At 50.0% G+C, this 14,042-nt stretch overlaps 1 protein-coding gene across 3 annotated transcripts in view; it reads right to left on the reverse strand.

Moving 5' to 3' along the window:
- SLIT3 (slit guidance ligand 3) overlaps positions 1-14,042 on the reverse strand; it is a 764,694-nt gene that overhangs the window by 42,013 nt on the left and 708,639 nt on the right. For all 3 annotated transcript variants that reach the window (XM_061393171.1, XM_061393168.1, XM_061393169.1), the window contains exons 24-27: positions 12,483-12,554; positions 9,964-10,127; positions 7,819-7,943; positions 207-304 (exon numbers count right to left, since the gene is read on the reverse strand). In XM_061393171.1, the coding sequence (XP_061249155.1) occupies positions 207-304; positions 7,819-7,943; positions 9,964-10,127; positions 12,483-12,554 (459 nt within the window). The remainder of the gene's footprint in view (positions 1-206; positions 305-7,818; positions 7,944-9,963; positions 10,128-12,482; positions 12,555-14,042) is intronic.

The following is a 14,042-nucleotide window of genomic DNA, read 5'->3' on the forward strand; positions in this document are numbered from 1 at the left end:
GAACAATTTATCCCTTTGATGCCCTAACTTCCTTATCTGTACAAGAGGGATAGCAGTAGCTGCCTTATAGGGAAGGCAAAGCCTTAAAGTCCTTCATATCGAGGGCTGGGTGGAGTGAGGCTGCAGGAGGCGTGGAGCCAGGTTTCCTCTGCCTGCCGCAGAGTCGCGGGGCAGACTGAGGAGGGAGGCCCAGGGCAAGCTGTTACCTGAACCCACCCTTGTGGGTCTCGCTCAGGTGGCAGGTGCCTCCATGCAGACAGGGGTTCTGAATGCAGGTGTTCATGGGCACGGTGCAGTCTCTGCCCTGAGGAGAAAGAGAGAAGCACATGGTGAGGGAGGCTCTCCACGGCCGCCGTGAAGAGGAGGCCCTGTGGGCTCCCAGCTCCCTCTGGGATGAGGGCGGGGGAGGTCGCCTGGGGCTCTGGGACCAGCGAGCTGGCTGTGTGCCCTGGGGAAAGCCCAAGGGAGGCCCTGCCTTGGGTCGCTCCATGGTGCGTGGCGTGGGGAGGAGCGCCGAGCTCAGGACCGCGGCCCCCAGCCTCACTATTGCCCAGACTTCAGCCCCTCCCCACCGTCCTAACCCACAGGCCGAGAGCAGGGTCTCTGGAGCCAGGAAGAGCTGGTTCACCTCCCAGCTTCACCTCTTCCTAGTTGGCTGACCTTTACTTTGTATTCGCTTTTTAACTTCTACACGCCTACCTCATAGAGCTGTTACCAGAGTTGACTAGATCTTTCCATAAGGAAGTCCTTAAAATATTACATAACACATCTAGCACATAGTAGGCACTCTATAAATGCCAGTAGGTGATATTACCACTAACCTCACTGAGGCATAACTGTAATCTACAACTTGGAGGGTAGACTATGGCTGAAGTGCAGACCTTGGCCCCCAAAAGTGACAAGCTTGTCTCTGATTGGTCCAGACGTGAGCATGGGTGTTGCTATTTGCTCTTAAGTTCTGCGGGTGGTCCTGATGGTAGGCTACCCCGAGACCCCCTGTGAGAGAAATTTGGGGCAGAGTGGGATTCCTCTGTACCAGGCACCCTGAAGGGGATGTGAGCTAAGAAGGTGCCCACTGTGTGCAGGTGGGGGGAGCATGCCAAGGAGGAGGACAGTGAGGGCAAGGCACCGCAGAGCCAGGCCTCCATCCCAGGGAGTCGCCCCCGGCTTGGCCCTCTGCCACCAGCTTCTCCCGTGGCACCGACAGACCAGCACTGCACCCAGGTTTTTGCAGCCAGTTCCCTGGACGACCTGCGTGATCCTGGGGGGGAGGCCTGCTGTGTTTGCTTCTGGTCTGTGGGCTCAGTGTGGGCGCGGGGCCATCATGGGCGCCCTCCCACCGCCACACCACCTGCTCACCATCTGCCCGAGAAAACCCTCCTTCCTGCTCTGCCACTGCTGCCCGCGCCCGCAACGAGAGGCACTGGGCTTCCTGGCTGGACCCTGCTGTGCTCTGCCTTCTCCCACTGCCTCAGCGCTGCAGCCTCAGGTCCCGCCTCCAGCAGCCGGAAGGCAGGGCTGCGTCTGTCCACTGCTTTTCGAGCCTGGCACAGTTAAAGGGGCCGTCAGAGGTTTCTCGGAGGGGAGGAGATCTGGGGTGCAATCTGGGCTTATCCTAAACCAGAGCAACATGAGATCCCTTTTGGCAAGCCCATGTGTCGATGGAAACTGCAGTGCTCGTCCTCACTCCCATATTCGGAGTATGGTTTCTGTTCCAGGACTCATGCTGAGTTTCACATTCACAATGGTGTATAATGTTCATAACACCCCTACCATATGGGTGTGGTTGTTATTACCCTCATTCTTACTGAGAGGGAAGATGGACTTGGAAAGTGAGGCAATATGTCCATCATTGCACAGCAGTATGTGGAACCAGCACAACTGAACCCAGACATCCAGTCCAAAGCCAGTTTTGGGAACTGCTTGCTGGGTGCTTACTCTGCCTCTCTCAAAGCACAGGCTCCGCAGGTACACAGATCTGAGTGCACATGCTGGTCTGGCTGCTGCTGCTAAATTGAGGAAATTACCAGTTCTCTCTGAGACTTGTTTTCATTATCTGTAAAATGGCAGTAATAATATCTATTGTATGGATTTAACAAATGATTAGAAATCACACTCATCTAAGGCACCTGACCCTGGCAGGTAACGTAGCTCCATAAATAAGAGCTATTCAGATACAGATCATGATGATTATGGGGATCTGAGATAGATTTTTGGGTCTCCCTGGTGAGTCAGATGGTAAAGAATCCACCTGCCATGCAGGAGACCCGAGTTCACTCCCTGGGCTGGGAAGATCCCCTGGAGAGGGGAATGGCACCCCACTCCAGCATTCTTGCCTGGAGAATCCCATGGACAGAGGAGCCTGGAGGGCTGCAGTCCCTGGGGTCGCAAAGGGTGGGACACCACCTAGCGCCTGAACAGCAACAGCAGCGAAATAGTCCAGGTATGTGTGGTGTGTGTGTCTGTGTCTGTGTGTCGGTGGATAAATGGGCCTGGAGTGCAGGACACGAGAACCCTGAGCAGGTCAAGGCGCGGCCTCCCTGCTCCCTGCCTGGGCCAGTGTCTTTGCTCTGGGGACTTGCAAGTACCCGGGGCTCCCCGGGGGATTCCTCCCCTGGGGTGCGGGCAGGGGTGGAGGTGGTGTCTCCTCTAGCCCCAGATGCCACAAGGCACCAGAATCCAGGAAGCAGAGCCTGCATTCGGTAATGTGGTGCCTGGGCCCAGAGGTGGGGCTTTCTGTCATTCACAGGCTCTTCAGAAACAATCACCATTGTTAGCACCTGGCCAGTTAGCGTAGTTCCACGCTCTTGAGCCTCATTTTGCTCAACCCACTAGATCTGTAATGCTCCTTGGTTGTCTCCTGTGACCCCCTCCCTACGGCGTGTGTGTGTGGCAGAGGGGGGACTGGGACTTGGCCAGGCCTTCTAGGTTCCTTTACAGGACCTTGGAAACAGCTAACCCCACTGGGATCCTGTTTCTGAGACGGGGCCAGCAGGGTGGCTCTAAGACTTTGCTACTCCAAGTGTGGTCCTTGGACTAGCAGCCTGGTGGCCCCGGGAAGCTTGTTAGACATGCCCAACCTCAGACCCAGTCTCAGATCTAATGAACCAGAGCCTGCACTTTAACAAGGTCTGCAGGTAGTTCCTGCACACCTTAAAGTGTGAGAAGCACTGTTCTGAGACACTGGACATATGTGCGTGAAGCTAAATGGCTGCAAAAAATCAGCCAAAATTTCAATTTTATGTTCTCAAATCTTAGAATCATGGTAAGAGTTACGCTTTGTTAAGTGTCTACTGAATGCTGGTACTGAGGGAGGCCAAGACACATGCGGCCCCTTTTAATCCTTACAACAGCTCTGCAGTCAGCATGGTTATTCCCATTTACAGGTGATAAAAGTGGGGCTACAGACAGTCAGTTACTAGTGGAGGGCTTAGTATAGTCTCTGCAGCAAGAGAGAGCTGGGTTCTGGGTTTAGTGAATGTGCCCCCGGGGTCTGTGAGCTTGGGTATGTTTTTCAATTTTTCTGAAACCTCGGTTTCCTCATCTATCAAAAGAGATCGTCCTTCTTTTGGAGGAGTATTAAGTGAGATAATGTACTTCAGTTGCTTCTCAGGGACCTGGCATTATAACAGATGCACAGTAGCTGCTACTAAACATTCAGCCGTGCCATGCTCTTTCTATAATACTGTGGCTTCTCAAGGTCACTCACTAGTCACTGGGAACATGGAGATCTCTGGGAACAGCTAGATAAATGCTTGAACTTTGAGCTGCGTTTTGCAGCTGTCTGGTAACTGTTGTCATCTTAGCAATTCACCCAGAATTACTGTGCCAATCACTCTACTGGCAGAAAGGACAGGCGTAACCAAAAAGAGTGTGATCAGTATGCGGTTAAGGGACCCCTCTGGTTCAGCCTGCTGCATTTCACTGTTGAGGAGCCTGAAACGGGCGGGGAGGAGAACCAGAGCTGTCCAAGGTCATGTCAGGTAGAGGCAGGCTCCAGAGGGTCCCAGTGGGTTCTTTTTACCACCACCCTGTGTATCTCCCTGTCCTGGAGATTTAGGCAGGTTATAAATGGCCAGGGACCCTCATCTGCAGCCCCTGCTGTCATGGTGCTTGCCAATGGACAGTGAATGCACTGGCAGAGGGCACGGATTCTGGAACCAGTTGACTTTTAGCTTTGAATCCTGGCTTGCTCACCTCCTGTGTCCTGTTTCCTCAACTGTAAAATGAGGGTCACTTTAGGACTGGCCTCCTAAGGCTTTAATGAGGACTATGCAAATCAAAAGACGCTTACTCCTTAGAAGGAAAAGTTATGACCAACCTAGATAGCATATTCAAAAGCAGAGACGTTACTTTGCCAACAAAGGTCCATCTAGTCAAGGCTATGGTTTTTCCAGTGGTCATATATGGATGTGAGAGTTGGACTGTGAAGAAAGCTGAGTGCCAAACAATTGACGCTTTTGAACTGTGGTGTTGGAGAAGACTCTTGAGAGTCCCTTGGACTGCAAGGAGATCCAGCCAGTCCATTCTAAAGGAGATTGGCCCTGGGTGTTCTTTGGAAGGACTGATGCTAAAGCTGAAACTCCAGTACTTTGGCCACCTCATGCGAAGAGCTGACTCATTGGAAAAGACTCTGATGCTGGGAGGGATTGGGGGCAAGAGGAGAAGGGGACAAAGAGGATGAGATGGCTGGATGGCATCACGGACTCGATGGACGTGAGTTTGAGTGAACTCCAGGAGTTGGTGATGGACAGGGAGGCCTGGCATGCTGCGATTCATGGGTTCTCAAAGAGTCAGACACGACTGAGCGACTGAAGTGAGCTGAACTGAACTGATGCAGGATAATGCAAGCAGCTTGTTTGGGATGCTGCCAGCAGTCAGTAAGCACTCAGTAAATGCCAGCTGCTAACAGTACTGTCATGGCCACCACCACCACCACCACCATCATGCTATCACCAGAATCATCACCACCACCAGCACCATGAGCAGCAGCAGCAGCAATGTACTCTATACCTGCCTGGGCCCTTCAACTTCCTAAACATCAAAATCTCTGTTCAAATTCTTCCAAAATCGACAAGATGTTCAGGATCTTATCAGCAAAACCCAAACGCATAGCAGTATCCTGCAGGAACCCCAGGGGTGCACTCCCTGCTCTGACACCGAGGGCCAGGCAAGCTTCACATTGTCCTCAAGTGTGATGGGAAGAAGCCTGGGGCTTTGAACCTGGCTCCAGTGCTGTCAGACTCAGGCCAACTTTAAAGTGAGGGAAGTGAGACTCAAGAGTGTGACGTAGTTATCTTTAACATAGGGATGATACCACCCACCTCACAAGGTGATTATAAACAGCAGAGGAAGGAATAAATGCATGAGGTCCAGGTGCTTGGTGCATAGTCGATGCTTAAAAAGATGACTATGCATGTACAGAACGGGGGATGTATAAATATACATGTCACAGCTCTAGGAAAGCAGCAGACACTCCTTGGGAGTTCAGTGTCACAGACTGAGAATCCTCAGTGAAATCACCTGTTCCCGACAGCCACCACCCTGGCATTAGGGACCGGCATGTAGGGTGAAGGTAAAAGGCAGCCATATATCAGCTCTTGAGTACTTACTGAATGCTGGGTACTGTTCTAGGTACACTGCATGTGTTACTGTACATCTGATTCTCACAGCAAGACTTTGGGACAGGTCCTATCCTAGTGTGCAGATGGGAAGCCTGGGGTTATCACCACACAACTAGGAAATGACGAAGCCGGGATCCACACCTGCTGAGCAGTGTAAATCCATAGCCTGCGTTTTCTCCACTGAACATAAGGGAATTTGAGGATCCAGGTCTCTGGAGCATGTCTGCTTAACTTCTCGTCTTCCCCGACAATATGTATACATATGTGGTGCGGTGGTAAAGAACCTGCCTGCCAACGAAGGAGACGTAAGATACATGGGTTTGATCCCTGGGTTGGGAAGATCCCCTGGAGGAGGGCATGGTAACCCACCCCAGTCTTCTTGCCTGAAAAATTCAGTGGACAGAGGAGCCCGGCAGGCTACAGTCTATGGGGTCACAAAGAGCTGGACATGACTGAGTGACTAAGCACATGTAGGCTGCTGCTGCTGCGGCTAAGTCACTTCAGTCGTGTCTGACTCTGTGTGACCCCATAGATGGCAGCCCATCAGGCTCCTCCGTCCCTGGGATTCTCCAGGCAAGAACACTGGAGTGGGGTGCCATTGCCTTCTCCGAAGCACATGTATATAAGTATGTATATGTGTGTGGGGCGGGGGGGGCATGAGTCTGGGACCACCCTGAGTTTGAGGTCCTGGAGTTGGCTGCACAACTGGGCGACTGAGCACATGTATGTAAGTGTGTGTGTGTCTGGGACCACCTTATGTGCATATGTGTGTGTCTGGGATCACCTTATATATGTGTGTATGTGTGTGTGTGTGTCTGGGGTTGGCTGCCTGGGCAGGGAGGGCCGTCTGCCCAGCTTCAAAGAAATCCTTTGGCTGTCTTATCTCAAGCCCATAGATGGCACTCTGACACTGTCTACCGGAGGCATGGATACAGCAGAGAAAGTCACGCCGGAGGCCTGCTGCCCAGAGCCAGTCTGCCTGTCAAGCTTGTCACCACACCCACAGACCCCCGTGGGGACAGAAGACCAGGGCTGCCAGCTCCCTCCCACCCAGCTCGGACCAGGTGTGGGCATCAGATGGGCTGGGCACGTCTACAGACTCTCGGCTCGCCTAGAGCCTTCTGATGGGGGCCCTGGGACGCTGGAATCTGGGAAGCTGTCAGTGTTGTGGGGAAGAGGACCCAGTTATGGCTTTGCTGGCCTCTGTGAGGCATGCTGAAGGGCTCAGTTATCCAGGAAACCCTCCAGGGGAAAGGGGGCGGGCTCAGGAATCATGTAGCCCTGGGTCCTAACCCAACTCTACTGCTTACAAGCTTGGGACATTGAGTCAAGCCCTTTCAACAAGTCTGAGGCTCAGTTTCCATGTCTGTAAAATGAGAATTCATAAATCCTTCCTCCCAGAGGAAAAGATTAATAAAGTGCCAAGCGGAGTGCGTAGGACCTTTTCCATTTTCTCCAGAGATTAATGTGCTCTAGATATGGCAGGGAGAGGAGGAAGGAGGCAAGGGTTATTCTGGAATTAGCCTGGGTCTCCAGGGAGGACAGGAGAGCTGGAATGTCCATCCCCGGCTTGGCTGAGCTGAGCCTGTCAACAGGGAAGGCTGGCTTGGCAGCCTGTAGGCCTGTTAATCCCCATCCCTGAACCTCCTCAAGCTGGAACCAGTGCTAAAGCAGAGAGGGGTCAGGGGTGGGGGAGACTCAGGAGTCCCCCTGTAAGGAAGTCAGGATGGTGGTGGGTTCAAGGGATGTCTCTCATTGGAGGCAAATTAGCTCTTGAGACAATCTGCTCACGTTCGAGCAAGAAAATACAAGTATTACATTTCCTCCTGCATCACGATCAAGACTACAGGGGCCCTCCACTGCACAGCACAGGGGTCTCTGCTCACCGTTATGTACCAGCCTGGATGGGAGGGGGGTTTGGGGGAGAATGGATACACGTATATGTATGGGTGAGTCCCTTTGCTGCTCACCTGAAATTATCACATTGTTAATTGGCTATACCCCTATACAAAATAAAAAGTTTAAACTTTGGAGAAAAAAATACCACTGGGAAGGCCCCACCACTTCCGGGGTTTGCTGACAACACGGCTTCGGGGTGCGCTGTAAAGTGGACTTATGCACTGCCCTTGGAGAAGGGGTGGTCAGCGGGGCGCAGCGCCCCCCAGCGGCCGGAAGGTGGGGGCGGCCTGCGTACCTTGTAGCCTTGGGGGCAGGCGCAGCGGTGTCCCTCCACCGGGTCCTGGCTGCATGTGCCGTTGTTCTTGCACGGGCTGGAGAGGCAGGGGTCACACTTGGCCATGATGCCGATGTCCACTGGCCCTGGTGGCAAACCACAGAGAGTTGGCGGGCGGGCCCCGTAGGCTCACTGCCACCCCTCCCTTCTCTGCCCTGGCTCCCTCCTCGGTCAGCCACAGGCTCTCCTCATCTGTCCAGATGGCGGCTGGCCCTCTCCAGCCAGCGCATCCAGTCCAGCTAGAGTCCCATTAATTCAGTCATCGTCCAGAGAGGAAAAAAGTCACAGCGGGACATCATTCAGAAGCACTTCTCAGTCAAATCAATTACTGTAATTAGCCTGATCCGATTTTGGTGCTAATCTGCAAACAATGCACCATAATTAGAAACCCCTTGTGTATCTTTTTATATTCAGGAAGCTCCAGGCCCAGGCTCCACTGGGACCTCCCATTCCTCCTTCCCCAAACACCTCTCCCCACGGAATAGTCTGTGCCAGGCTAAAGAGGGCACAGATCCTGGGCCAAAGGCACACATAGGAAGTCCTCCTTACAGAGCCCTTGAGTCAGCAGGAAGAGGTAAGAAATGGCCCTGGAAGACACAGCAATGGTGCTGACGGTGGCCAACTGGGCTTAAGTATATTTTGCATCCATGACAGTTTCAACCATGCCCTGTTCTCCTTGGCCATCAGGGCTGGAAGCAGGGAGGCCATGTCCCTGCACAGAGCTTTCAACAGGGGCTGTGCTGCCACTGCTGCCAGCGTTGATAGAACCCTGGATAGTCACGCCGTGTTTCATGTCAGGACTTTCAGTTATCCTGGGGTAGCAGTCATCAGTTTGGAGACTGGGTTGAGATTGACCCCAGGGTGAGTCTGACCATCTGTGGGCGGAGTGAACAGAATGGCCTGACTGAGAACCAGTGCCAGTTGGCTCAATCTTGGCTTCACTGAAGAACAGGGACATTGTCTGTTCTTGGGACAGTGTGTTCCAGGGACATAATGAAGTTTTAGAGGTAAAGTATATCTGTAAATCGAAATAAACATTGCGACCTTAGGATATAAGCAGAGGACTTTAACAAACAAATCTGTAGTACAAATGGAAAGTAAGTTTTTGAAAAAAAAAAAAAAAAGTTCCCCCTATAACCAAAGGCAAAATATAAAGGTATATAATATTTTACCTGTTGAATTAGCAATAATTACAAAATAAGATAAAATAATGCAAGGGTCTGATGAAAAATGTACTCCAACGATGCTCCTGGGAGTGAAAATTGATTACAACCCTTTCTGGAAATCAATTTGGCAATAAACGTGAAGACCTTTGTAATGATCGTATACTTTGGCTCAGTAATTTCTGTTCTCTGAATCTTATCTAAGGATGTAATTTTAAAGAGAGACAGACTTTTATGCAGCCATGGTAAGGGAAAAAATGGGAAATACTCTAAAAGTTCAAACTCAGAAACTGGCTGAAGTTCCTGTGGAGTTATGGTGGAGTGGTACAGCTTGGTGATCAAGACCATGCTCTGGGGTCAGAAAGACCTGGGGTTCTCTTAGCTGTGTAATCTTGGGAAGTCAACCAACCTCAGTAAGTCTCAGGTTTCTCATTTTGGGGAATTAAATGACTCCGTGGAAAGTGAGAATTACATGAATAATACATGAAAAACTGCTTAACAGAATGCCTGCCACCGAATAAGAACCTAGCAGTAGTTTGTTATGATAACCATGCAGTCCATCAAAATCTCATGAGATCAAAGTATGCTATAGTAAAACGGGAAAATGCTTATGCTCTAAGAATGTTGGGTTAAAAATTAAGGTTAAAGATTTTCCCAGCTATGCAAAAATAGGTAGAGTAAGAAGTCAACGAGGAATACATAGAAACAGCAGCAAGGGACTCAGGGGGACGAAGGACAAATGGACACGTAGGTGCAGGTCTACATTGGTTTCAGCATCTGAGTCTTTGTGTGGCCCATGGAAGAAATGGGACAATGGTTTTAGAAGTCACACTTGTTGAGATGCCTAGCTCTGACGGGCTGTTGGAGACAGAGCAGACCCTGCGGAGGCTGGCGGGGGGGGAGGCGCACGCAGAGACGGGTGGAGGGGTGAGTCAGCACCTACCTTTGCACTGGAAGCGGTGGGTGGGCGTGGTGAGCAGGAGCCGGTCAGCCATGGGCTCAGGGCTACTGCAGCGGGCAATGCCAGGCTCCTTGTACCCAGCTTTCACCCACTCTGACAGCCAACGGAGGCTGCAGTCACAGTGGAGCGGGTTGGTTCCCAGTGCCCTAGGAGGCAGAGCAGCAAATCAGGGTCCCCTGCCCAGCCTGGCCCATAGGCTCCAAAATCCCTTGAAAAAGTAGACTATTTAGACTTTGCCTAGATTGGGGGTGTCCAACAGGAGGACCAGCAAAGACATTATTCCCACTGGGGTGAGGTCATGACTCCAGACTCTATCTCCAATCCCCGAAGATATTCCAACCCCACAGAAGCTCCTCCCCTCTCTGAGGCGTGGTCTCACCTACCCTGGTGAGATACCATCCTCAACTCATCCCCAATTCCAGCCCCTCTGGGAGGCTTCCTGGGCCTTCTGCCAATGACTACCTGACTCTCTTGCCCCACTAAAAAGTGCACTAGAGGATATACTCAGAGAGAAGGTTTTGATACCCAGCAACCTAGGAATCAGCTTCAGACCACCAAAAGGGGCTCAGAGGATGCCAGCTTCAAATATGCTGCATTGGCTAGTGACTGTTTTGAGTTGAAGGCACTTAAGAAACATGAGATGCTGTTTCTGCCTAAAAGCAGATCATATTTCCTATGAGAAAGGATCCCCCCCTGCACTAGAAAGAAAAGAACATTCTTATCACCAGAGACTGGGAGTTGACACCAGAATGGATCTGTACAAATAAACCTACTAAAATATTTCCTAGTCACTGTCCGATGACTTACTGCCTCTCACCCAGGCCCCTCTGTCTTGTCACGTGGGTGCATGGTAACTTAGCTGTGTCTGACTCTTTGCGACACCTTGGACTATAGCCCATCAGGCTCCTCTGTCCATAGGAATTTCCAGGCAAGAATACTGGGTGGGTTGCCAGGCCCTCCTCCAGGGGATCTTCCCAACCCAGGGAGCGAATCCCCATCTCTTGCATCTCCTGCACTGGCAGGTGGATTCTTTACCACTGAGCCACCAGGGAAGCCCTTAGCCCCACACTGTATCATTCTTTCTGTAAAAACAAATACAGGAATTCCCTGGTGATCCACTGGTTAGGGCTCTGCATTCTCACTGCTGTGGGCCCAGGGTCCATCTCCAGCTGGGCAACTATAAAACTAAAAATCCCACAAACCACACAGCACGGACAAGAAAAAAATCAAAAACAGATAACGTCTATCAACTTTGGGGCTCAATGGTATCTTTGGATTTTCAATTTCCTTTTGAAGACTCCCATGTACACATAAAAATATTAAATGATTTGTATGCTTTTCTCCTGTTAATGTGTCTTATGTCAGGCTGGCCACAGAACCAAAGACGGTATAAGGAAATTTTTCCTCCCCTAAAGCACTCAGCTTTAAAATGCAGGGGAGGGATGCCTCCAAAGAAAGACACCTCCAGTGCAGATACCTCCAAAGTGCTGTCTGGGAAGAAAACACGAAAACTTCCACTGAGTTTTAATCATAGCCTTTCCTGGGCTTCCCTGATAGCTCAGTTGGTAAAGAATCCGCCTGCAATGCAGAGACCCTGGTTTGATTCCTGGGTTGGGAAGATCTGCTGGAGAAGGGACAGGCTACCCACTCCAGTATTCTTGGGCTTCCCTTGTGGCTCAACTGGTAAAGAATCCGCCTGTAATGTGGGAGACCTGGGTTTGAGCCCTGGGTTGGGAAGTTCCCGTGGAGAAGGGAAAGGCTACCCACTCCAGTATTTGGGCCTGGAGAATTCCACGGACTATATAGTCCATGGGGTTGCAAAGAGTCAGACACGACTGAGTGACTTTCACTTTTAATTTTCTAGTTTTTGAATATTTTATAATATGCATGTATAATATATCAGTATTGTAGTATATATGCACAATATGAAAATAATTAAATATACAGAGAGTCGATATACAAACTCAAACATGTGCACTGGGAGAGATATGCAATACCTAATATTCAGGGGCCTCAGTATCCCCTGTGTGAAATGGGAGGCGCTACCTGATACTGGGTTCGGAGAGCATCTGTGTTTTGGCATCAAGGCAAACCTGGATTGAACCAGGTCTTTGCCACCTACTAGCTCTGCAACCCCTGGAGCAAGTCTTCAGCTTTCTTAACTTCAGTTTCACCATGTCTCATAATGGGATAAAAATGCCTTATTTGCTATAAGAAATACATGAGATAATTCATTTAAAGTGTTGAGCACATAGTAAGAGTTTTATGTGCACTCTTATTAAACATTTATATTGTTTACATAATTGATGCTGATGCCCATGAAGGCATCTGAAGCTGGGAACACACAAGGTACTCAGCGTGGGTATGTTTCTGTAAATAAAACATGCTCCATACATACAGGAAGAATCACGCTGCGGTGGTAACAGTGACCCTATCACCCCTGGCATTACAGTCTTTTCTGTTTTGAGTGATGCATGAGGGGGAGAAACAGGGCTACTTACAGATGGGAAAGAGACGTCAGGTCATTGAAGGAGCCTTCGGGAACACTGGAGATGTCGTTGCCGTGGAGGGTGCTGAAGCAGAAGCACAGGTCAGAAGGTCAGCCTGCAGCAGGAGCTTTGAACTCACTACCCTCTCCTGGTGTCCCAGGCTGGCTAGTCACGCCTCTGAGCACACAGAGCCCTGCCACCGGCAGCGGGAGGGGGCATCTCCTTTAAGTCATGAGCATGCATGCTTCCGCACCCAGCTCAGAAGCAGGAATGCAGTGGGTAGAGGGTTTGGGAAAGACCAAGATGGATTAGACGTGGGATGGAATCAGAAATCAGTCCCTTTCAGCTGTGGAACACTGGGTGAGTTATTTTCCTTTTCGGGGCCTCCATTTTTACACCTGAAAAATGGAGAGAGAGAGAGTGATTTAAAGAAGACACTGAAGTTTCAGAGATAATGGGAAGAACTGTGGTTGAGATGGGATGTTCTGGAGCTGAGCTGCTTGTATTCAAACTCTGATTCTGCCACCTACCAGCTGTATGACAGTGGGCACAGTTACTCACGCTCTCTGTGCCGTGGTTTCCTACTGTAAAATGGGAATGAAAGAAAGTAAGGAGATTTGGCATAGCAGGTAGCTGTGGGTGCATGAGTCCACGTGGAGCCTGGCATTTTCTAAGTACTAAATGGTTAACCATTATTAATATTCATAAAAGGTCTTGAACAATGTCTGGTACAGATCACGAAACTGGTTCCCTTCATATTTACCTAGAGAGATTTAAGGGGGATTGAGAAATGCTATCAACCCCAGCTCAGGAGACAGAAGGAAGGGCTGTATATTTAACTTATTTAACTTATATGCAGAGTACATCATGAGAAATGCTGGGCTTGATGAAGCACAAGCTGGAATCAAGATTGCCCGGAGAAATATCAATAACCTCAGATACGCAGATGACACCACCCTTATGGCAGAATGCAAAGAAGAACTAAGGAGCCTCTTGATGAAAGTGAAAGAGGAGAGTGAAAAATTTGGCTTAAAACTCAGCATTCAAAAAACAAAATCATGGCATCTGGTCCCATCATTTCATGGCAAATTGATGGGGAAACAGTGGAAACAGTGACAGACTTTATTTTGGGGGGCTCCAAAATCACTGCTGATGGTAACTGCAGCCATGAAATTAAAAGATGCTTGCTCCTTGGAAGAAAACTAGGATCAACCTAGACGGCATATTAAAAAGCAGAGACATTACTTTTTCAACAAAGGTCCATCTAGTCAAAGCTATGGTTTTTCCATTAGTCATGTATGGATGTGAGAGTTGGACTTAAAGAAAGCTGAGCACTGAAGAACTGAACTGTGGTGTTGGATAAGACTCTTAAGAGTCCCTTGGACTGCAAGGAGATCAAACCAGTCAATCCCAAAGGAAATTAGTCCTGAATATACATTGGAAAGACTGCTGCTGAAGTTGAAACTCCAAATCTTTGGCTACCTGATGCATAGAACTGACTCATTGGAAAAGACCCTGATGCTGGGAAAGATTGACGGCAGGAGGAGAAGGGGACGACAGAGGATGTGATGG

This window comes from Bos javanicus, chromosome 20 (genome assembly GCF_032452875.1).
Source record: "Bos javanicus breed banteng chromosome 20, ARS-OSU_banteng_1.0, whole genome shotgun sequence".
In the NCBI taxonomy this organism is placed as follows: Eukaryota; Metazoa; Chordata; class Mammalia; order Artiodactyla; family Bovidae; genus Bos; species Bos javanicus.